Source organism: Lemur catta, chromosome 16 (assembly GCF_020740605.2).
Source record: "Lemur catta isolate mLemCat1 chromosome 16, mLemCat1.pri, whole genome shotgun sequence".
Taxonomy (NCBI): Eukaryota; Metazoa; Chordata; class Mammalia; order Primates; family Lemuridae; genus Lemur; species Lemur catta.
This window is the reverse complement of record NC_059143.1, coordinates 4,195,046-4,216,588: the sequence shown is the minus strand read 5'-3', so window position 1 is coordinate 4,216,588 and position 21,543 is coordinate 4,195,046. Positions and strand designations below refer to the sequence as shown.

At 51.2% G+C, this 21,543-nt stretch overlaps 1 protein-coding gene and 1 long non-coding RNA gene across 3 annotated transcripts in view; both read right to left on the bottom strand.

The window, feature by feature from the left end:
• The window catches only part of LDLRAD4 (low density lipoprotein receptor class A domain containing 4), a 238,289-nt gene extending 234,448 nt beyond the window's left edge, over positions 1-3,841 (bottom strand). The window contains exon 1 of one of the 2 annotated variants that reach the window (XM_045527820.1): positions 3,647-3,841. In XM_045527820.1, the coding sequence (XP_045383776.1) occupies positions 3,647-3,686 (40 nt within the window). In that variant the 5' untranslated portion in view covers positions 3,687-3,841. The remainder of the gene's footprint in view (positions 1-3,646) is intronic. The other variant, XM_045527819.1, reaches the window with a different exon arrangement.
• A 121-nt stretch (positions 3,842-3,962) lies between these two features.
• The window catches only part of LOC123621846, a 152,472-nt gene continuing 134,891 nt past the window's right edge, over positions 3,963-21,543 (bottom strand). Inside the window, exon 3 of the long non-coding RNA XR_006729282.1 lies at positions 3,963-3,996. This is a non-coding gene — a long non-coding RNA (uncharacterized LOC123621846). The remainder of the gene's footprint in view (positions 3,997-21,543) is intronic.

Sequence of the window (21,543 nt, the reverse complement as noted above, 5' to 3'; positions counted from 1 at the left end):
ATCAGCAAAACCACTGAATCCTGAATTCTGGGAGCTGAGACATGAGCACCTCTCATTACTCTGGAATAAGACAAGACTAAAATCATTAAACTTAAGAAGAGCAAACCAACTAAGGGGCTGGGCACCCACCTCTTGCTCACCTCCTTCTAGGACGACAGCTTCACGCACTGCTTGCGCAGGGAGACAGCGTAAGCCCTTCCATCCTACATCTCAGGTCACTCTCACAAACCATGTGGGCCAACAAAGAAGAACAGACAAAGAAAAACAATGAGCCCAGTCTACAGGAAACCACCTCAAGAGAAGGCCAAGAACTCACATGTCCTGTATGTTACCACTGGTTACTTCCTAGGGAGAGATGGGGAAGCTTAAAGACCAACATCCTGCAGGTACACTAGCTAGGATACGTACAACCCAACACGTGGCGGCTTCCTTAGAAGACGCAGATTAGTTCACTCGATCCTCCCCACGGAAGGAATGGTGCACATCAGGCTCTTTTTTGGAGAGTCGACTCCCCCAAACCACACCCGGCCTCTCCCTGCCCACTAAACTCTGCACAGTGCCGGCTCTCAGTGGTGCCAGGCCTTGATGTGCACTGAGCACTTGGGATCTCATTAGGATGAGGGTCACGACTGAGCAGGTCTAGGGGATGCCAAGGCCACTGAACTCCCAGTCTCTGAGGGTGAGACCCAGGCAGCGGGCAAGCTCCCCAGTGAGCCCAGTGTCCAGCCAAGGCCACACAGCGCTAGATCTGAAAGGCCACTGGCACTGCCAACCCCTGGCTACACCACGTGTGCTCCACGTGGAGCAAACTAGCATAATAACATGGGCCTCAGCATCATTGCGAGAATGAGAGGAAACACAGGTAAGGGACACGGTGCCCAGCACAACAGGAGTTTCCTAGAACATCAGCCATCACTGTTATACTACCTCTGCTGGCAGGGCTGTTACTCAGGGAGGCAGATACAAGTGGGTACAGGACAACTTGTTGTTTGCTTTTTGAAACAGGGTCTCACTCTGTCACCCCAGCTGGAGTGCAGTGGCATCATCATAGCTCACTGTAACCTCCAACTCCTGGGCTCAGGGAATCCTCCCACCTCAGCTTCCAGAATAGCTGGGACTATGGGCATGCACCACCACACCCGGGTAATTTTTTTCTTTTTCTGTACAGATAGGGTCTCGTTATGCTGCCCAGGCTGGTCTCAAACTCCTGGGCACAAGTGATCCTCCCACCTTAGCCTCCCAAAGTGCTGAGATTATAGGCCGTCACTACCAGCCTAAAGAGACCAAATCATAAAGAAACATTTTCCTGGGAAAACTAAATGTGAGCTCAAAGAGATGTTTAATGTCCTCACCACAAAGAAATGATCGATATTTGAGGTGATGGACATGCTAATTAGGCCTAATCCGATCATCCCACAGTGTATACACATATCAAAACATGTATCAAAACATAGCACCCCACGAATGTATGCAATTATTATTTGTCAATTAAAAATAAAACTTAAAAAAAAGTGAGCTGGGAGGAGCTACAGAAAGTGGTCGTGAACAAGCTGTGGGGGCAGGTGATGCAGGCACAGGGCCCAGCCCACGACAGGCTGCAGCAATGAACTCCGTGACAGCTGCCAACTCCTTGGGCTTATATGCTCAAGTGGCACCGTCCTACCCATCCAGAATCTCCAGGCAGAAAGCAACCTAGGGATTCTGATTATTCCAAACAGAGCCCTGGGCTTCCTTTCCCTTGGGGCAGAGGAGCCGTGAGCGCCCCGCTGTGCTGAGGATGATGTGGCCCTATCGGCACGAGCTGTGACTGGCTACGCCAGGTGCAGGCGGGCAGGGAGACAGTGCCAGAACACTGGCCTCCGTGTGGTGCCCCTGCCACCTCCACCCTGTGGCCAGGTCCCTCTAGAGGGCTGACTGTCCAAGACAGAGTGGCACAGCCGGAGTCTCAGGAGTCAGGAGGGGAGGAGGTGATGACTGCAGGGGCATTTCCCCCACCGGGGGGGACAATGACACCGCTGGGGAGGCGCCTACTTGGGGGCTGGGCTGGGCTGAATTCTGACCCTGTGCCACCCTTTCCCCAGATTCTTTTTGTTCTGTCCTCTCTTCCTCTTCTTTTCCTGTTTCCTCGTCCTTTCAGAACTACTTTTAAGAATTTTTTTACGTGCACCTCCTAGATGCCTCGCCTCCCTTCCTGGGGCATGGGGACAAGAAGGCTGAGTACACACCTGGCCACTTCACAGGTGCTTCTGCAGCCACCCTTGGGCTGCGAGTGGAGAGGACCTTCCACAAAGAAGTAGCTCCTGGGACCCAAACAGCTGGAGTGTACACAGCAAGGGCTGACAAGAAGGCAGGGTTTTCAGCCAGAGGAGAAGGAAGTTGAAAGATGGTTCTAAAGGGCTTGACTTTGTGTATGCTCTTCTGAATCTACACTAAACAGCCGCTGAACTCATTTTCCTACCACTACCCTGGGATGGAGGTGCTGTCATAGATGCAGGTGCTGAGAGGTCTCAGGTCACCACAGATGCACAGTGAGGATGCAGGTGGCCAGGCTCAGGCCCTGGCAACCTGGGTCCATGTGGCAGGAGTCCACGTCAGGAAACAGCCCGAGGACTCGAAGGTGCCGGCTGCTCCATGGCTCACGTCCTTCCGCAGAGCCGCAGGGTGAAAGGCTCCCTGACCCTCTTCGTATACAGAGGAGCAAAGGGAAATGAGGAGGGGTTCGAGGGCTTGCCCAGGGGCTGAGAGCTAGTCCCAGAGAGGGTTGACTGCAATTCGAGCCTGAGCTCCGACCTGTCTCTCCAGGCAGCCAACAAGCCGACCTGCTCCTTCCACAAAATCTGAAAAGCTGCCACGTTCAGGACTCACAGGGCCAGAGAACGTGGTCACTCCTTGTGAGTACTTCTACCATCATTCCTTTTAAACAAAAACCAAAAAACAAGCCTCTTCTTCTGCAGAAACGTTTTCCCTGGATTCTGCGTGGTCCCTCAACTCCACAGCGCCCCCGGCCTGTGGACGAGGAGCCAGAGGCCCAGAAGGATTAAGTGGCTTCCTGGGATGTTATGTGATTCAGACAAAGAGCCAGCGTCCAAAATCAAAGGCCCCTGTGTCTCCGGCCACAGCTCTGGGCCCCAGCCAGTCTGAGTGGGTCCCTGCGGAACGTGTGACCTAGCAGATCGAGGGTGCCATGGGCTGCCCGGCTTCTCCGCAAGCTCCCTGCAAGTGGGCTCACACGGGCACCCCCACCCGTGCACACCAACGCATCTGAGGAAGAAAACCACACATGGCAACTCGTGCTGGCCCTGGGATAGTCTTCCCTGTTCTGTAAAAAGGCCAAACACATCCTTACACTCTCTGCAAGGGACAGATTTCCTTAGAGAACAGGGACCTGGAGGATCCCCACAAATACTTCAGGATATTGTGCGTATCCTATCATTCAACAAAAGCAGATTCAGAAATGCCAACTATGCTTTCAAACTCGTATTCAGAGAGAGAAGGAAAACGCACTGTTATTTTGTCAGAATCGGTGGCCAGGCAGCCTGAGCCCCCGGTCCTGGCCGGTCTTCACCTCCGGCTGCAGATGCACAGCCTCTCCCCACCGCTGGGACGTCACCAGCTCCCACCGGGGCGCGGGAAGCCGGGGCCTCACCTGTGAAGGCACGCGTGGCCTGGAAGCCAGCCTCCTGCATACTGCTCCCGACAAGCCTGCGCCACTCGCTGCGCCGTCCGAGGAACCGCGGGGGGCTCAGGTCACTTCCATCTTAGCCGGTCCGAGTCCATGGCGCGGCCGGGCCGGCCTCGGGGCGCGTCCGCGGACCTGCCCGCTCCCGCTGGCGCTCAGCCGTCCAGCCAGGGCGCCGAGGCCATGGCGCGGCCGCGAGAGGTGTCGCCGACCCGCCGGCCTCAGGGCCCGGGCACCCGCGGCCGCGCCGCCCGCATGCTCCAGGCCCGGCCGCCGGCGCTCTGCGTGGTCTGGGCCCGGCTCCCTGCGCGCCGCCTCTGAAAGTGAAAAGAAAGCGATCACTTTCCTGATGAGCAGCAGAACCATTAACACCAGTAGGCCCGCGGAGGCCGAAAAGGAAGGGCCACCCGCACGGTGCGCGGGCACCGAGGAGCGCCCGCCACCTGCGCCCTGCACGCCCCGGCGGCCACCGCTGGGGATGTCCAATGCCCTTCGCCAGTTACTCCAGGGAGCAACGCCTGAGGAAGAAACGCGTTTCCCAAGCCCACCCGGCTATGGCGGGAGTTGGAGCTATGTATGATCCGCCTCTGGACCCCAGCCCTGGCGAGGGAGCCAGACCCTGTCTCTGCAAAAGAAAACAGAAGAAAGCAGTGAGGTCCGCAGTGCCTCGGTCAGCACCCCAGGAAGGGAGATCAGCCTCCAGGGGAGCAGTTTTAAGAAGTGATTCTTAAGCGCAAAGCAAAGGCCCACGTTAATCTTTTAATGAGAATGGGAAGGAAAAGCAAATTTAATCTATACGCTGCCCCACATATTACATAATAATAACAGCATTTCACAAAACCCCTTTCAGCTATTTTAATGCTGTTGTATTATATATGAAGTAATGCTAACAAGAATGTTAGAAGCTCAAAGAACCAGACTTTTAAAACAGAATCCTGAATATCAGTCTCCAATACCAGGGACAAGAAACCTTTTTCCCATTATCACTTCATCCTAATCAATTTATAACCAATTTGTAGAAAATGTAACCTTATTCCTCTTGTTCACCATCAAACTAAGGAAAAGAAAAGAACTTAAGAGAACAGAGCACAGACCAGAAGGAACCCTTATGTTAACAGCCACATGCAGCTGTAAGTATAAACAGAAAGCGGTGAAGTAAAACATCACTGATACAGACCAATTATAAGCAGTGCCTTATAAACTAGTGAAGTACTTTAATTACACTAAAAAACTCAATTGTATTGCCCTCGTGTGTCCACAGTAACAATCTCAGTTAATAAGGTACAACCCAGTAGGAGTCCTTAAGTTTAATAAATAGGTAAAATTTTGTTTTAATTTAAAAGCTCAATCATTTATGTAATGGTGGCTTTGAAGCACTTGAAAATGTAAGGAATATTTCTTCTCTTCTCTGATTTTAAACATTCCACCTAAAAATGACAACACACATAGTACCAGCACGCCAGGTCCTGCACCACCTTCGAAAGTGAACCAATCCAGTGCACCACAGCCACAGCTTCGGGAAATGGAGCTCACTCTGTCGGATGAAAACAAAAGCCCATCTGGCCCAAAACCTTGATTTTTTTCTGCCCTTTCCTATGATGTTTTCAGTGCATAGATATTCTAGACTTCATGTATTCTCTTTCTCTGAAATCAGAGAAAACTGAACCATGGTGACATTTTGTTGTAGTTATTTTACTGTGGTGTTTTTGTTTCATTTTGTTTCACTGCAAAAGTTATGTGACCTCGGTTTTTAAAAAATAAAGTTATCATAAGGAAACAACAAAGAGACAATCAGGAGAAAATATTTGCAAATACATCTGATAAGGGGCTAACCCAAAATACATAAGGAACTTAAACAACTCAATAGCAAGAAAATACATAACCCAATTAAAAAATGGATAAAGGATCTGAATAGACATTTCTCAAAAGAAGACATGAATGACAGACATATATATGAAAAAATGTTCAACATATCTAATCACGAGGGAAATGCACATTAAAACCACAATGAGATAACACCTCACTCCTGTTAGAATGGCTATTATCAAAAAGACACAGGATAAGAAATGTCAGAGAAGATGCGGAGAAAAGGAAACCCTTGTACACTGTTGGTAGGAATGTAAATTAGTACACCCATTATGGAAAACAGCATGTAGGTTCCTCAAAAAACTAAAAATGGAATTACCACGTGATTTAGCAATCCTACTTCTAAGTGTATATCCAAAGGAATTGAAATTGATATGTTGAAGAGATATCTGCACTCCCACGATCACTGCAGCACTATTCACAATAGCCAAGATATGGAACCAACCTAAGTGTCTACGGATGGATGAATGGATAAAGAAAATGTGGTACGTATACACAATGGAATACTACATAGCCTTTAAAAAGGAGGCAATTCTATCATGGATGAACCTGGAGAACATTACGCTAAGTGAAATAAACCAGGCACAGAAAGAAAAATACTGTATGGTCTCACTTACATGTGGAATCTGAAAGGGTGGATGTCAGAGAGTAGCAGGAGGTTACCAGAGGATAAGGAATGGGGAGAGAGAGATGGGAAAAGGGAAGATGTCAATCAAAGGGTACAAGGTTTCAGTTAGACTGGAAGAATAGTTTTAGTGATCTACTGCAGTGCATGGTGACCACAGTTAATAATAATGTATTATATATTTCAAAATTGCTACAGGAATAGATTTTAAATGTTCTTACCACACACAAAAAAATGATGCATTGGTGAGGTGATAGATATGTTAATTAGTTTGGTTGAATCTTTTCACCATGCATACATATATCAAAACATCACATCGTACCCCATATATATGTGCAATTAGTATTGGTCAAAAAAATGTTTAAATAAAGTTCTCATACATCCCACATTTCAAATGGCTATGAGAAACACTGAGGCCAACATGGACAGACATAAAAGGAACAACCAACAACCAAGTTTCCTTTCACTGGTTTCATCATCCCCACCGATTCTCCCCCTTGCTGAAGAAGTAAAAGAGAGGCGGGGGAAGGCGTGCAACAGGTCCTCTTGGGGTCTGAGGCACAGTCCCAGCCAGGACAGCTGGGGCACACTGCATGGGGTCCCAGCAAAGGCAGGAGAGACACAATTGTTATCTCACCAATGGACACGTGCATGTTCCCACATACACTGCGTCTCCGCATACGCAATTTTCAAGTTAAAGTGAAATGTTTTCTTCCTAACTGCTGAGTATAGACAAGATAGATAGATACCCTTTCTAGAAATACAAAACAAAGAGGTGCAGGGTCCCAGAATCTGCGGTCTTTGTTCTGCTCAGTGAGGGACCCCGACCATCCAGAATGGGCCGGAACCACAGCGCTCAGTAAGCAAGTGTCAGGTGACAGGCTCGGTGGGGGGGGAGGGGGGTTGCTGGGTCCCAGAGGAAACTCCACCAGCCAGCCAGTCAGCAGAGGCCCACAGCCCCGTTCTCAACAGAACATCGGCTTTGCTGTTCAGGAACGAGCCAGCAGCCAGCACGGCCACGCTGGCCACCCGTGGGGCAAACACCTGGAAATGCAAAAGGTGGAGAAGCTGAACAAATGGAGGCTTGTCTGTGGGTCCTTCCTATACTCCGCTCTCATGCCTCCTGCCTGGGAGTCACCACCCAGCCTCGCAGTCTCAGCTCGCACGACCCTCCTCAGAGAGGCTTCCCTGACGGTCCCCAGCTTAGGTCCAGACCCTGCCACACGGCCTCCCAGCACCCTCCACAGCCGCGACTCCACACGGGAGTCCTGACAGCATCACACCCATCTCTCCACAAGCAACGAAGGCAAAGACAGTGACCGCTGGTCCTCCTGTCTCCTTGGCACCCAAGATGCTGCCGGGGCCAGCAGGCACTAGGATGAGTGGATGAAGGCAGTTGTGCTAAGCTGCCCTTAGTGCTGTACCTAGCACAAAAGCAAAGCAGTGCACGGAGAAGGGCTTAGCAAACACCTACAAAACAAACCCACCGGGACCATGACTAACAAGTGGCACTTCCCAGGGGGACCTGCTGTCCGCAGCTCTGGGATTTCCTGCTGGCAGAGATTTTTCCTCCACCCCACAGTTGACAGCAGACGGTGACTACAGGTGGTCATCCTGCTGCACCCACCCTTCCCAGGATGTCCTACCAGGAAAGGTCTTGAGAAGTCATTGAATTAAACCCCTCTAAGCTCTACCCCACAGAAAGCTCTACCCCACAGAGGTGAGATAACTAGGCCCAGAAAACCAGCACGCAGGGGGCCCAGGGCTTGCATGGGGTCTCTGCCCAGCCACAGTTCTTCCCACACTACTTCTGAGCCTCAGGGAGTTCCCTAACCTCAGTGACCTAAATCAAAGGAAAAAAAAGAGACAAATAATGAAGAGAGAAGGAGGTAACCTACCCAGGACACGAGGTCACATTTAAGAGCCACCCCCCCCCTGCAGCAAGCACATTGCCATCATTCTGTCACTCTCTCTCTCTCTCACACACACACACACACACACACACACACACACAGACATTCTGTTTATACTGGAAAGATGGGCAGAACGAACCAGGAAATAAATTAATTCAATATTGTGCTTGAAAAATGTCATTAAGTCCCTCCCATAACAGAGCAACAGTTACTAAGGAAATAGAGCACGTCAAATGGAAAAACACCCCCACAGGAAGGGACATTTTTTAAAACATGAACACTCACAAAACTAACCCAGTGAGCTGTAGAATACGCTCTGCCTTGCCACTGGTACACAAAACTCACACGAAACGCTGTTCTCCTCGGAATCATTTGGGGATGAAAACTTAACTGCGATCGTGTCACAGCTTTCATAAAAAGACACCGTAAAAACAGACACATGCAATTCAGGAAACATGAGGGTCACATACTGGGCACAGAAGCCAACCCTAACACAGAAGTGAAACAACCTTTCCTCCAAAATCAAGTGACATTCAAAAAAAACTGTGGTGCATAAAGAATCAGCGCTGCAGTTTCATGTTTTATTTCCTCTTGCTGTGGACAGACTGTTTCCCGGTGGAGTGGCGGTTGCCTAGGTGATGGCTAGACTGAGCAGCAACGGCTCCGGGACGCTGGCGCTCAGAGCCAAGGCCAGGCCTGCGGTGACGGCCCCTCACTTTCGCACTCAACAGGAAAGTTCCAGGGAGAAAGGAGCACTGACAAATGAAGAGGTCGTTCTAAACCTGGGCAAACTGAGGCCCTGCTGCAAATTTCAAAAATAAAAATTAACGCATTTGAGAGTTGTACTGTACCATGTACCATATCTCAATCTACTGGCTGTTCATGCAAGTTCAAGTGGCAAAAGACTTTCAGGAAGACAGACGTGAGAAAAAGTGGGGAGAAGAAATCTGAGGGGCTCTTTCTGACTTGAGCTGGAATCAGGTGTCACCTGGGAGGGAGACGTCACACTTCTCCACGGGAGCTCCTCTGCCCTCTGTACAGACAGTTTAGACCTTGGCAAGGGCCAGTCAGTCTCAGGATTTCCCAACAGTAAAAAAGGAGGCCCTACCAAAAAAACACGCCCCCCCCTCCAGGCAGTGGTGGGCAGGGAGCCCAGGCGGGGGCCCCACCCCGCTTCTGGTCCCCTTGAGGATGTGAAACTCAGAGGTCCCTTCCAATCCGTATACTCCCCTGCGGCCATGCCTCTGGCCAAGGGAGAAAGGACAAATGTGCATGAAGAGGACACAGGACACAAGCATAGAGAATCTGGACAGGAGCACACCTGAGAACGAGTTAGAGAAACAGGCTGCCCGCAACCAGAGGAGACTGAGCTGGACTGGTAGGAATCCCGCTCGCCACATTTCATGTCCGTGATTTGGGGTGCAAAATAGCATGTGGCTTCCGTAACACCAGCTCCAAGGTGTCCTGACCCTGGGCAGCTCCGTGGGCTCTGGTTACCTCTGCAGTGTAAGGCAGGGCCTCTTTAGGCCACTGGTTCAGGAAGTGAGCACAAAATCCAAAACACGAGATTCAAAGATACTACAAGCAGCAAACAGGAAAAGCAGTGATTATATTAGAACATCCTTTAAATGTCACCTTAGCAAATAGAACACTTGATAAAACCTGAAAGACCTACAGTCTGAGGCTCTACTCAAGCCAAGTGGGAAAAACTTCTCCCCAAAATAAATAAATAGGACAACTGTCCTTAACAAATGAGTAAGTTTATAATTATCAGCTCATGATCTGGGATGGAGGAAGCCGTAAGGAGCCATCTGCCCGGCCCCTTCATTCCATGGGGGGAAGACCTGGAGGCTCAGGGAGGAGAGGGAACAGCCAAGGGTGAGTGCGGCGGAGCAGGATACGGGCCCAAGCTCCAAATCCCACTATCCACGCACATCAGCCAAAGGGAGCAGCTGGCCCCAGGAGGCAGGGCCTGGCATGCCTGTGCCAGCCTGTGCGCTGGGAGGCAGGGACTACTGAGACAGTTGCCACCTTCCAGGGCCCCCGCCGGGCCGCACCCACACCACCAATTAGCAGGAGAGCAAAGGAAAGGCCGGGCTCAGCAGAGGCTGGTGACCGCGGGTGGGTGTGCACTCAAAGGCCACCGACCGGGCCGGAGTGCAGCACGGGTACTTGCCTGAGGCCACCAGCTGAGCAGAGGGCGACTGCTGCCAACGGCTACTTGGCCCTGACCCTCGGTCGTGAGTGAGCGTGACACGTCCCAGCCAGGTGCAAGGGCACAGGCTGGCCCAGATGCTCCACACCCCGGTTCTCCCCACCCCCATCTTCTTCAGATAAAACCAGCTTAAAACAGGCATGACAGGCAGACAGGAAGGGGTCACGCGGGGCCAGCAAGTGTGAGCAGAAGGCGGGGCCATCTCACTCTTTGGTGGGAGGAGAGGAGACTGGGAACCGACAAGCTGTTTGCACAGGACGGTTGTGTCCCCTTGCCAGTCACTCCCTGCTGTCAGCTCACGGCAGGTGTCTGTGTGACACCTGTGCGACCCTCGGGCTCCCCTGATCTCTCACCTGCAGGCCACCATGAAAGCTGCCTGCCTCGTTCAGTATCCCACAGCTCCTTGTGGGGCCATCACTCCGGCCAGGCACTATTTTAGGTCCTGAGAGGCCTGTATCTTCCCATCTCCTCTGTCTCTGGAGGTGCTTCTGGACATTTCCTGGCCATCCTCAGCCTTGACCATGGGGACTGGAATACAGCAGGTGCCCCATAAATGCTGGTTGTACTGCACTGAGTCCTATCTGAGCCTCAGAAGATCAGCTCCTTCTCAATCCCCTGCCTCTGCCCTGCCCCAGCTGCACAAAGGAGCAGGTGCCACAGGCGGAAGCTGCCGGCGGGGGGGAGGCTGCAGGGCGCCCCGCGGTGAGCCCGGCGGGGGGCTCGCTGCACAGGCCGTGCCCAGCCTGTACCTCTCAAACGTGCCCAGATGGGCTGAGGACGGAAGTCCAGGCAATGACCACCTTGGGTTCGCCTCATTCTAGGCCATGTGTGACCTGGCCAGTTACTTAACCCCCCGAGCCTCAGTTTCCTCGGCTGTACGACAGAAGTAATGATGGCACCTGCCCCACAGAGTTACCCTGCAAATGAGCAAATGCACACGAAACACTGGTAAGTGCTACGGAGATTACGGGTGCTGTCACAGCTTGCTCTGCAGATGACTGATAACAAAATCATGTCTTTGAGAATATGGCCCAACGCGAGCCTCTTCCGGTTCTTATCGGACCTAATCGGATACAACATGGTATTTAACTCGTAGTTCCTCAGTTGATTTGTCTTGATTTTTTTTTAAAAAGTTCTCAAGAGATAAAAATCAAAGCTCAAAATCATTCCATGTCAGCTAAAATTAACAACAGAGAGAAAAAACAGGGGGGGAAAGGATACAAAATTAGAGAAAATGTGTGGGTGAGGTTTTTGGTATGAAACGTGGTAGAATAGTAGAAGAGAAAAAAGTGACAGAAAAGAAACTTGCCTTTAAAAGGAAAAAGATAGGGTCTCTTGATATTCAATTGTGGTTTTTTTCATGTTTTCATACTGAAATATCAAATTAAAAAGCAGCAACAGGAAGGAAAAGGTAAATTTAACCAAGGTTTTACATCTCCTCGTCAGAAAATAACTGTGCAGGTCCCTCTGCCGTTCTGTCCTCTCCGGCTTGGTCTGCTGGCTCTGTGCAGGGCTGACTTTCTGGGTCCTCACGTGCTCGCTTCCACCGCCGGCGAGACTCCGCAGAGAGGACACTCCGCCCTGAGCACCCGGAGCTCAGTCCCCTCGCAGGGCAGGCGGTGCCGGAGCAGAACCGCCAGCGCTTCAGAGCCAAGGAGAACTGACCGACAGTGAACGAGTGACGTGCGGCATCGCCGTCCCGGCGCTCGCGGAGCGTCCCCACGCGGCCCGTGCGCTCCAGGCCAGCTCCACGCTCGCCTCCTAAACCAAGGCACACCGGTCGCCGCCACTTCCCTCAAGTACCTGTCTTGGCTGCTCACATTCCTTTTCTGAGAAATACATTCTTCTAGGATGAAAAAAACTGTCCACTTTATAATTTTTCACAAGTCAATATCCAGTGGGAGACGGCTGGTGGTGGGTAGAAATACTCCAACAGTGTTTTCCTTTGAAGTTTCCAGGGAAAAGTCTGTGTTGTCTGGGGTGGGCGTGGGGCTGGGGGAAGGTGCAGGGCTGCAGAGACCCAGCCGCCAGGCTCTGCCCTGCGCAGGGGAGGCCGCTGTTCCATGTAACTTAACGTTGGCGCAACTGCGGGACCCACGTGCACGCCGCTCTCAAGGCTGCTTAGCAGTTTGCCCTCCGGCAAAAGAAAGGCTTCTTCCGGCCTGAATGCACCCACTAACACAGAACTTAGGATAAGTCCCTTCACCTCTGGAGAGAGGAGGCAGTTCCCATTGCCTGCGGAGCAGACAGATACAGACCCACCCCACATCCTCTCAGCACTTATTAAACTTCCATTCAACCACTCCACTGCTTCTCTTATTTAAGGGAGCCAGGAGAAATGATACGCAATTAATCACACACCATCCTAGGAAAATCATGGGTTCTACAGCCACTCTGGGGAAGCCATAGGTTCTCACACGAGAGCTAAAAGATAATCTCCAGACCAGCCTTCCAAGGATGACCTGGAATTCAACCAGCACAGCCATCACTGAGGCTTTCCAAATTATGCAAACAGAAGTCGCTTGGCCCGGTCAGTTAGTGTTGGGGGAACGGCTTAAGCTCATCCCAGAAATCCAAGGAGATGAACATTTCCACAGACGTCTGAAGGACATAATACAAAGCGGTGCTGTCTGAGGCTGGCCCCGGAGCTGCTGTCATCGGCAGCAAGCGGGCCCGAGAGTGTGACAAACGAGTCTCGGTGGTGGCTACACGTGACACCGGAAGCTCCATCTGTGCAAAGAGACCTGCGCACACCAAGCCTCCTGACGAGCAGTCCTGACTCCGTGGGTATCAGGGAAGCACCGACAGTCCCGCCCTCCCGGAAGGCTGGACGGGCCGGGCCGTGAAAGTGCGTCCGTCCGGAGCAGCTGCCGTGGAGGGCAGGGGACCCGGGGAGGCTGCCTGGCCTGTAACTAATGCGGCTGCACAAACCCCACTGCTGTGTGTTCTGGAGGCCTCCGGCCAAGCAGAAAGCGTTCATTAGACCAATTTCCGCTGCCCTGGTAACAAGGCCATGCGTGTGCTCTTACACACGGAAAGCAAAGGAGGTTATTCATGGGGGAAATGCCCAGACAGGCAGTGGTGGCGAGAGACCCTCCTGCCAGGCAGAACTGGCCCCTCCAGAACCGGGTGGTCAGCGCAGGCTCTCGCAGCACCTGAGCTGTGTGCGGGGCTTTGGAGGTGCTTGCCAGCGGCTCCGGAAGCATCTCATTCCCAATGTGCCCTCGCCCAGGCAGAAGGGGTCACCACACGTGCCTGGCGCTGAGTGGATCTGTCCTACACATCCACCAAACGGTCCGGGCCAGAGAACTCTGGGATGCCAAAGCAAGCCACAGGGCTCCGGCAGCAAGAGAGAATTTTGACCCCCAAATCTGGAACCTGGCAACGTTGTCCACAGTAGCTACACAGGGTGGAGGGACCTTTTGTGGCTGAAGTGCACCACAGCCGCGCCCACCTGATAGCAGACTTGCTCTGAGTTTAGAATCGTGTCTTCTTTAGTTTTTCCTTTTTCCCTCTCAAAATCTAGTCCTCACTTATTCCCTTCCCCTCTGGAGTCAGCAAGCAGGAGCTGACCTGCAGGAGAGGCCTCAGCACACCCCTTCAGACAGAGGCCGGGGACTCCAGAGCCTGGGGGGACAGGCGGGGGCTGACAGGGGACCTTCCCACAAGGGACAGCAGCCCATCCTGTTCTGTCCTCCCCAGCCCGCTGGAGAAAAGGCAGGTCCCTCAAAGGCAAGGATGCAGACCTGACTCCATTCCTCTCGGGACAGCAAGCTGTTGCTGTTTCTCACCAAGACGCTCTCTCTAGGCCAGTGCCCCCAAATATCCAAGTGCCCCACACAGTCACCAAAACTAGTCTGTCCATTTTGACTTAAAAACTAAATATACTGATGAATACATATGAAATAGGGGAAAAAACATAAATAAATACCCAAGGCCAAGGCTGAAGAGCAAGGAGCCGGCTGGTCGGAGGAAACGATGAGGAGAGGGATGTGGGGTAGGGTGCTGGCAGGGCCCCATCACTCCGCAGGCCAGTGCCATCATGGGCTCCGCAGTCCCCCGCAGCCCCAGCAGTCACTCGCTTCACACGGAGGCGCTGCACTTAGAGGCCGGGCCTGGCTTGGGGTCTCGCAGACCAGGGCAGAACACCGACCCTGCTGGGCAGCCCACCCAACCTTCTCTGCACATGACATGACCTCTCTGAGCCTCAGTCTCTTCCTCTGTAAGATGGGGCGTTAATATCACCATAAGGCAGTGGTGACTAACAAATGAGAAACATGAAAGGCATGTGCATCGCTCCAGGACTACGAACAGGCCCTCCAGAAACGCTGAGGCCTTGTCCTTCCAGTGGAGTGACGCGGCCTGCAGCTGTCAGGCCCTCCGAGGAGAGCCACGGGGGACGTGCAGTCAGCCAGGGGGCAAGAGGGTGCTGTTCTCTGCACATAGGGAGGGGACAGGAAAAACAGAGCATGGCGATCCATCCCAGTGAACTCCACTCAAAAGGTTCAATCTAGGGCTCGCTTAGATTAGAATTTAATATTTTCATCTTCACATAATTACTTAAATAGGTCAGCACTGGGTGAGTTTTGCTTTTTCCTTACTGCTGACCCAAGCCTCCGGCCTACCTTGGGCAGCCACCCTGCCCTGCTCACCTGGCCCCTCTCACCGTGGGATCCTCATTTGTACCCCAAGACACAGAGCCAGCGCAGCTGACTGCACACTGACGAACCGCAGGGACTCCCCCCATCAGAGAATCACTCCCATCGAAATGACTCATTGCCTCACTTACTTTGAATAAAAACATGTTATTATGTTCAATAAAACCATACATGAAATTATAGCTAAAGATGGCATTTAAATAACTTATAACAACACCTAAAAATGGCTTCCTGGAGGAAAAGGGAATTATTGGCATCTTCAAGGGTATTTTAAGACCTCGTCCTTTCCTGCCAGCCTCCCCTGCAGCCAAGCGGTGGCCGTGTTCAGAGCCACAGGGACTCCCGGCCTCGAAGCAAACGTGCGCAGAGCAGGGCAGGTTTTCAGTGAGGACGGAGGCTGCCATCAAAATCTAAAAGCAGTCTAGCTGCTCCACCACCATCCCCTTCCCTTCCCGTTCCCATGGAAACAGACCTCAGATCGCCAAAAACAGGGTAAAGATAGCACCGTGCCCAGTTTCCCCCTGCAATCTGTTTCCATGGGAACGGGAAGGGAAGGGAGTGGAGGCTGGGCAGCCAGATGCCTGCAGACCTCCACCCCGGCGCCCGCCCAGAGCCTGCAGGCCTCTGGGGCTCTTCAGGAAGGAAATGCCCCCTCAGGGACAGTGAGGTTCACAGAAGCTGGACTATGTCACTGAAGCCAGCAGCAGACTTCCAGACACACACCCAGCAGGTGATTCGCCTTCTCCAACAAACATCCCTTCAGCCAACCAGGGATGATGCATTTAAGAGCAGTGGGTCCCACACCTGGCTGGGCAGCAGAACTGCCCCTGACCTACCGCATCATACCTCTGGGGGCTGGGGCCAGGACGTCACAGTGTCTCACAAGCTCCAAGGGGATTCTGATGCACGGCCATTCTGGGAAGCCAAAGACCTAGACCAGAGCTCGGGCAGGCTTCCGGTGCATGTGAACTCTGGGCTACCTTGGTGAACAGCAGAGCTGGGTCAGCAGGCTTGGGCAGGGCCCAAGATTCTGCCTCTCTAAGCAGCTCCCAGGGGATGCTGCTGCTGCTGGTCCTTGGCCCACTTCTGTGTAGCAAGATTCTAGACTCCAGGGGGTTTGGTTCTAGACTCCTCTCCAGGCACCAACGGAGCACACCGCAGCCAATCCTGCAGCAGCGGCCTGCCCCACCTGCCGCCGCAGTCCACACCCGGCCCAGGCCCTTGACTAGACGCGCTGGGGGCTGGGGAGGATGCAGTCATGCTTCACAGCACTCCCTCGGCCCTCTTCTCTGCCTCCCGAGAGGGCCCTGTGTGGATCAGAAAGTAACAGAGCAGCCAAAATTCATGTATCAGTATCAGGCAAACAAGGTTGTCTCCTCCAAATCTGATTTCTCGCCGAAAGGTAAAAGCAAACTCCGCATGGTTGAGGATCAAGTAGTGGTGGAAAATGTGTGAAATACTTAGAAAATATTTATAAATATAGACATATCATCAAAGAAGAATGGAATAGTCCACATGTCATTTTAAAAGAAATGAGAGAGAATTTTGGAAAACTCTGAAAATTTATTTATTTATTATTAAGAAAAACTCAAGTAGCCTTAAAATCCATATTCTAAATGAAAATGTACAGGGTAAGAGTAGACTCCACATTTCAACTAGAAGTATGCAGAATAATATAAAAGTAATGTTTATTGTTATACTGAACCGCAAAATAGTTTTAAATCACATAACATGCCCGTGTAGTATCCAAAAGCAAGTTACTGATTTTCTATTTTAAGAAATATCCGTTTAGCTTAAATATAAAAAGGGAGATATTCCAGTTTGTTTCATTAAATACACTTTGTATCTCCTTCAAAAAGCATACATTATTAATCTTTGAAAATTAAAATTTGAGCAAAGATTTCAACTACAAATTGTTACAAACTTACTTGAAAAAATGATCTTCTGATTCTAAAAATGTAAAAGAGGAAAAATCAATTATTTGATTAGTCAGCACACAAGCAACAAAGATAGCTGAGTGTTTTGCACAGCCCCGTAACTGCAAGCAGCTAAAGAAAACATCCACCACGCAGTCTGTGACGCACATTTTCACTCCACCGAAGCAAAAATACACACACAGATATTTATACATGTGTGTATAATGTCACACACGGACTTAAAAAAGCCATGAGTTAGTGTTGAGACCCTGTCGCTTTTTAGGCTCCCAACGCACACGAAGCCAGAGTGCTACAACTGCTGTGATGAGAACATGAAATCAAAACAAGGGATTTCTGCATTTGCTTAAAAGACAAACATACACAAAAAAATAACAAATTAAACAGTTGTGGTAGAGGATGCCAAGGGAGTGTGAGCTGTTAAAAGCTCCATTAAAAATGGTAAAAATAATTGGGAATAAATGCAGAGACGTGCTTACACCCAGCTACACTGAAATCTGTTAGTCTGCGAGACCCTCGCCAGAAAGTCAGTTGTTGATATTTATTGCGGACATGTGTTTACTTTGTGTTTACATGAAGGAGCAACTGGAGCACAGTCAGCAAACTTCCTACGAAGGGCCAGATGGCAAACGGCTTTGAACAAGGCCACATAGTCTCTGTCCCTGCCCTGCAGCTCTGCCGTGGTGCACGAAGCAGCCGCCGGCAGCAACACACAAATGCATGGTGTGGCCACATTCCAATAAAACTTTATTTATACAAATAAGCCCTGGCCAGCATGTAGCCCCTGAATCATAACTAGACGGACTATCTGCTCCTTCTTTTCAGGGAAGTGTCTTACTTGACACCCCTTCCACTCTTCAGGGAAGGGGGTAGCTCCGCAGCGTCTGCCTCAGCTCCATTTTCCAGTCACCCCAAGGAGCCCCTGGACTCCTGACACCCCAAACCGCCTAGCATTTCCCAGCACTTGGATGCCAGCTCTGTACAGCCACTGCTAATTGACATTATTTCCTGTGTGCTGTTTGTGTGCTCTATGTTTTTCTTGCATTTATCTTGTCTCCTTCACTTCATCTAACAGTCCCAAGACTTTTTTATTTGCATTTCCCCTTAGAAGCTTAGTGTTCAGCAAAAGATGCTGCTGACAAACAAATCCTCCCTTCCTCCCAAAAGGTATGCAAAAATATGACTAAATGGGGAAAAATATCCATACAATTTTTTTTCCTCTATCTTCAAAGCAACTGTGGCAGAGACCAAAAATCTCCAGTCTCCCCTACAAATGGCTTATTGGGTGGTGTCCCCAGCAACTACACGTGGCCATACTTACTGAGTACAACAAGATTTAAAAGTGTCATCAATTGTACTGCAAACTAAACTATTTTTTTACATTGTAACAGAATCACAGAGTTTTGGAATTAAAATTCCATTTAGATGTCATTCACTGTAACCCACTGTCCCATGTAAGTAGGAATCTCATGTAGAGACAGATATCTCTAGAAGTTATACAGAGCTGGGTCAAGAACACAGTGTAAAAAAATGGGGTAAATCTAATGCTCTTTCAAACATGATATAGAAATTCCAGCAATTGTAAGAAATCCTGTAATGACTCTTCCCTCATAAATAAAAACATGGCAGGCGCGGTGGCTCATGCCTGAAACCCTAGCACTCTGGGAAGCCGAGGCAGGAGGATCACTTGAGCTCAGGAGTTTGAGAACGGCCTAAGCAAGAGCAAGACCTCTCTCTACAAAAAAAGAAAAAACTAGCCAGGCATGGTGGCACCTGTAGTCCCAGCTACCCAGGAGGCTGAGGCAGGAGGATCACTTGAGCCCAGGAGTTTGAAGTTGCAGTGAGCAGTCTCAAAATAAATAAATAAATAAATAAATAATAAAAACATGCATTAGTAAAAAGATGTTTGTTTCTTAATTTAGCAGTTCCTTGACTCTGGGTTCTGAGGGGCTCAGTCTCCCCAGTAGAAGATGCACCAGTGAGAGTGGTTTACCCAGGAGACGGTGACAGTTCACAGCGACTCGGCACAGATAACCTGAAGCACGTGCCGTGGGGTCTGGCAGCAGCAGGGTGCAGAACTCTGCTCCCCGTGGGGCAGCCTCCCACCTGCAAGGCGACGGCAGTGGCACAACATCACCCCAGCCAGCTCCCAATCCCAGTCTCTCCATGAATGATGCCCAGGACGCCCCTGCGTGACAGCAGCGCAAGCGGCAACCCCAAGCTGTGTGTCCCGGAGGAGCACACCTTCCCTGCAGCCTCCTCGCCCGCTGAAACCCACTTCTCAGAGCACAACCTCCTTGGAGCCACCCTGGACAGCAAAGGGAGGGATCAAGGAACATGAAGGGGGTACTGCCTACATCCCAGGACAGCGCAAGGCCCGAAAACAGTGGGCCTCACGGAGCATTTCCAGCAGTTTCTCTCGACCAGTCGGGCAGAGCAGGAAATGGAAAGGGCATGATTTCCATTGCACGGTGTGGGGTGTATGTGAGTACCTGACACACAGCAGGTGCCGGGCAGTATTGTTACCACACTGAGTGTAAGCACGACGGGTCAGCAAGGACGTCGATACAGTCTGCTCACACAAATGAGTAAGGCAAGCGGAAAACCAGTTTTACAATAATATGTTCACACGGGGCTTGATGACAGAGTCCACCTGAGTCCCTGGGATGCATGACCTGGTCGCATGGGTCCCTCCTTGGCCGTTCCCCTCTGTGCCCACCCCGCACAGGGATGGAGACACCACCACATCTCTGCACCCAGGACGCTGTCCTACAGAACAATGCTTTTCAAACTTCAGCTTGTAACCCATCAGTGTGCTGTGAAATTAAGGTGGGGGGTCATTACCAATACATCTTGGGGAGTAAGGGTGAGCACTGTCTCCAGAGACCTCTGACAGTGACGTGTGCACTGCACTGGCAGGAGCACGCAGGTCACAGTGTGCTACTTCTTTCTATGAATCATGGCATGATAGGAAATCCATTTCTTACTGAGAAATACTACTCCATGGACACAGTTCCCTGTGCAAAAGGCCACTTGCAATCAGGAATTTGATCAGTGCATTGGCTGAGCGTTAAAAATGCCCATGCACTAACTCTTCCACTCTAACGAAGATGTATGCAAGAGCTCAAAAACGTCCCAGAACCTCCCTCGGTTCCCCGCCGTGGGACCTGCTCCTGGGTGGCAGGCCCGGCCAGGCAGCAGAGCTGGGCTGAGTTACCTGTCCTGTCACCTGTGATTTGAGAGGAAACAGGAGGCGTGGCAGCAGGCATCTGACAACATAAGCCCACTCAGTGTCTACTGTTACAGAAGCCTGTCATCAAAAGAAAAGACCCTTGAGTGAAGCATATTTATCTAAAGAACATGAAGCTCATCTGCAACACTCACTAAGAGGGAATCAGAGCATTTATCGAGGGTGTGGTGGTGCAGAAGCACTCCCTAAAACACACACCTGCTCAGACTGCTTTTCTGCTTAAAATTCTCCAATGTCTTCCCGGGACACTTAGGCTGCAGTGCAAACTCAGGAGCAACCAGCCGCTGCTCCCTCCAGCCCCGTGGGGACCCTACAGCCAGCCCAGGCCCTGGCCTCAGGCTCCTACCACGCATGCCCCCTCCTAAGGCACCCGGTACCTGCATGTTTTTCTCTTCTGTCTCCACCAGGCTAGGGAGCGCCTGGGGCAGGAAATGCATTTCATTCCTGCACCTCCAGCACCAAATGCAGGTGCTCCACCGAATGAAAAAGACAGCACTCCCCTTAGAAGCAGCGTGAGTGGTGACCGTCTTCAGTTCCCACGTCCCCTGCCTGTGTAAGCCTAGCCTCAGCCCTCCCGTTCTTGCCCGTTCTTACCCTGGATGTCAGCTCGCCACTGACACACGTGCACGCTGAGCCACAGCATGTTCATCCTTCTCCATTCTCCCTCCACCCCCTCGGAGTGGGAAGTCTCAACACCCACCAGCAGGGTCAGGAGAGAGGAGGGCAGACAGCTCCGAGGGCCGACAGCTTGGAGGAGCAGATTCACCGTCCAAGGACTGTCACAAATCACAGGCAGACACATCTCTGCGACACAGAAACCAAGTAATGCACGCGTGCATGTGCATTATATGTTATATATTGCATGCTACATATTTTATGTATGCATATAGAGTATAATGTGCATGTACACATACAACTATAGATGTGTATAAAACGTACATATCAATAATGATGAATTGAGCCAAGGTATAAGGGGAAAGTCACACATACTAATTTCACCTCGACAAGATGACAAATCACTCCCAAAGTCCAAACATCCTTACAACAAACACTGGACACAGCAGCTATCACAGGTGACAAACCCATCACTGGAAAGGCCCCGAGCTTGTGCCTGTGGTGCACCCAGGGCCCTCCCTCTCGTGCCCTCGTCCCCTCCTCCCAAGTCCTGCTCATCCGCCTCACAGGCCTTTGGCAGGAAGGCCAGGCAGGCCTGTTTTGAAGGAATTTGGTGGGACTTCAGGGCAGGAGCACCTGGCTTGGAGCATTCCAGCGAGGGAGTGAACCTGTCTCGCACCCACCCTGCCGTCCAGCCCATCCCCACAGGAGAGACCCTTTCCCACCTCAGGAGACGAGGACGGGGAGCTGCCGGGTCAGTCCCGACTAGTGCCTGGCACAGGTCAGCA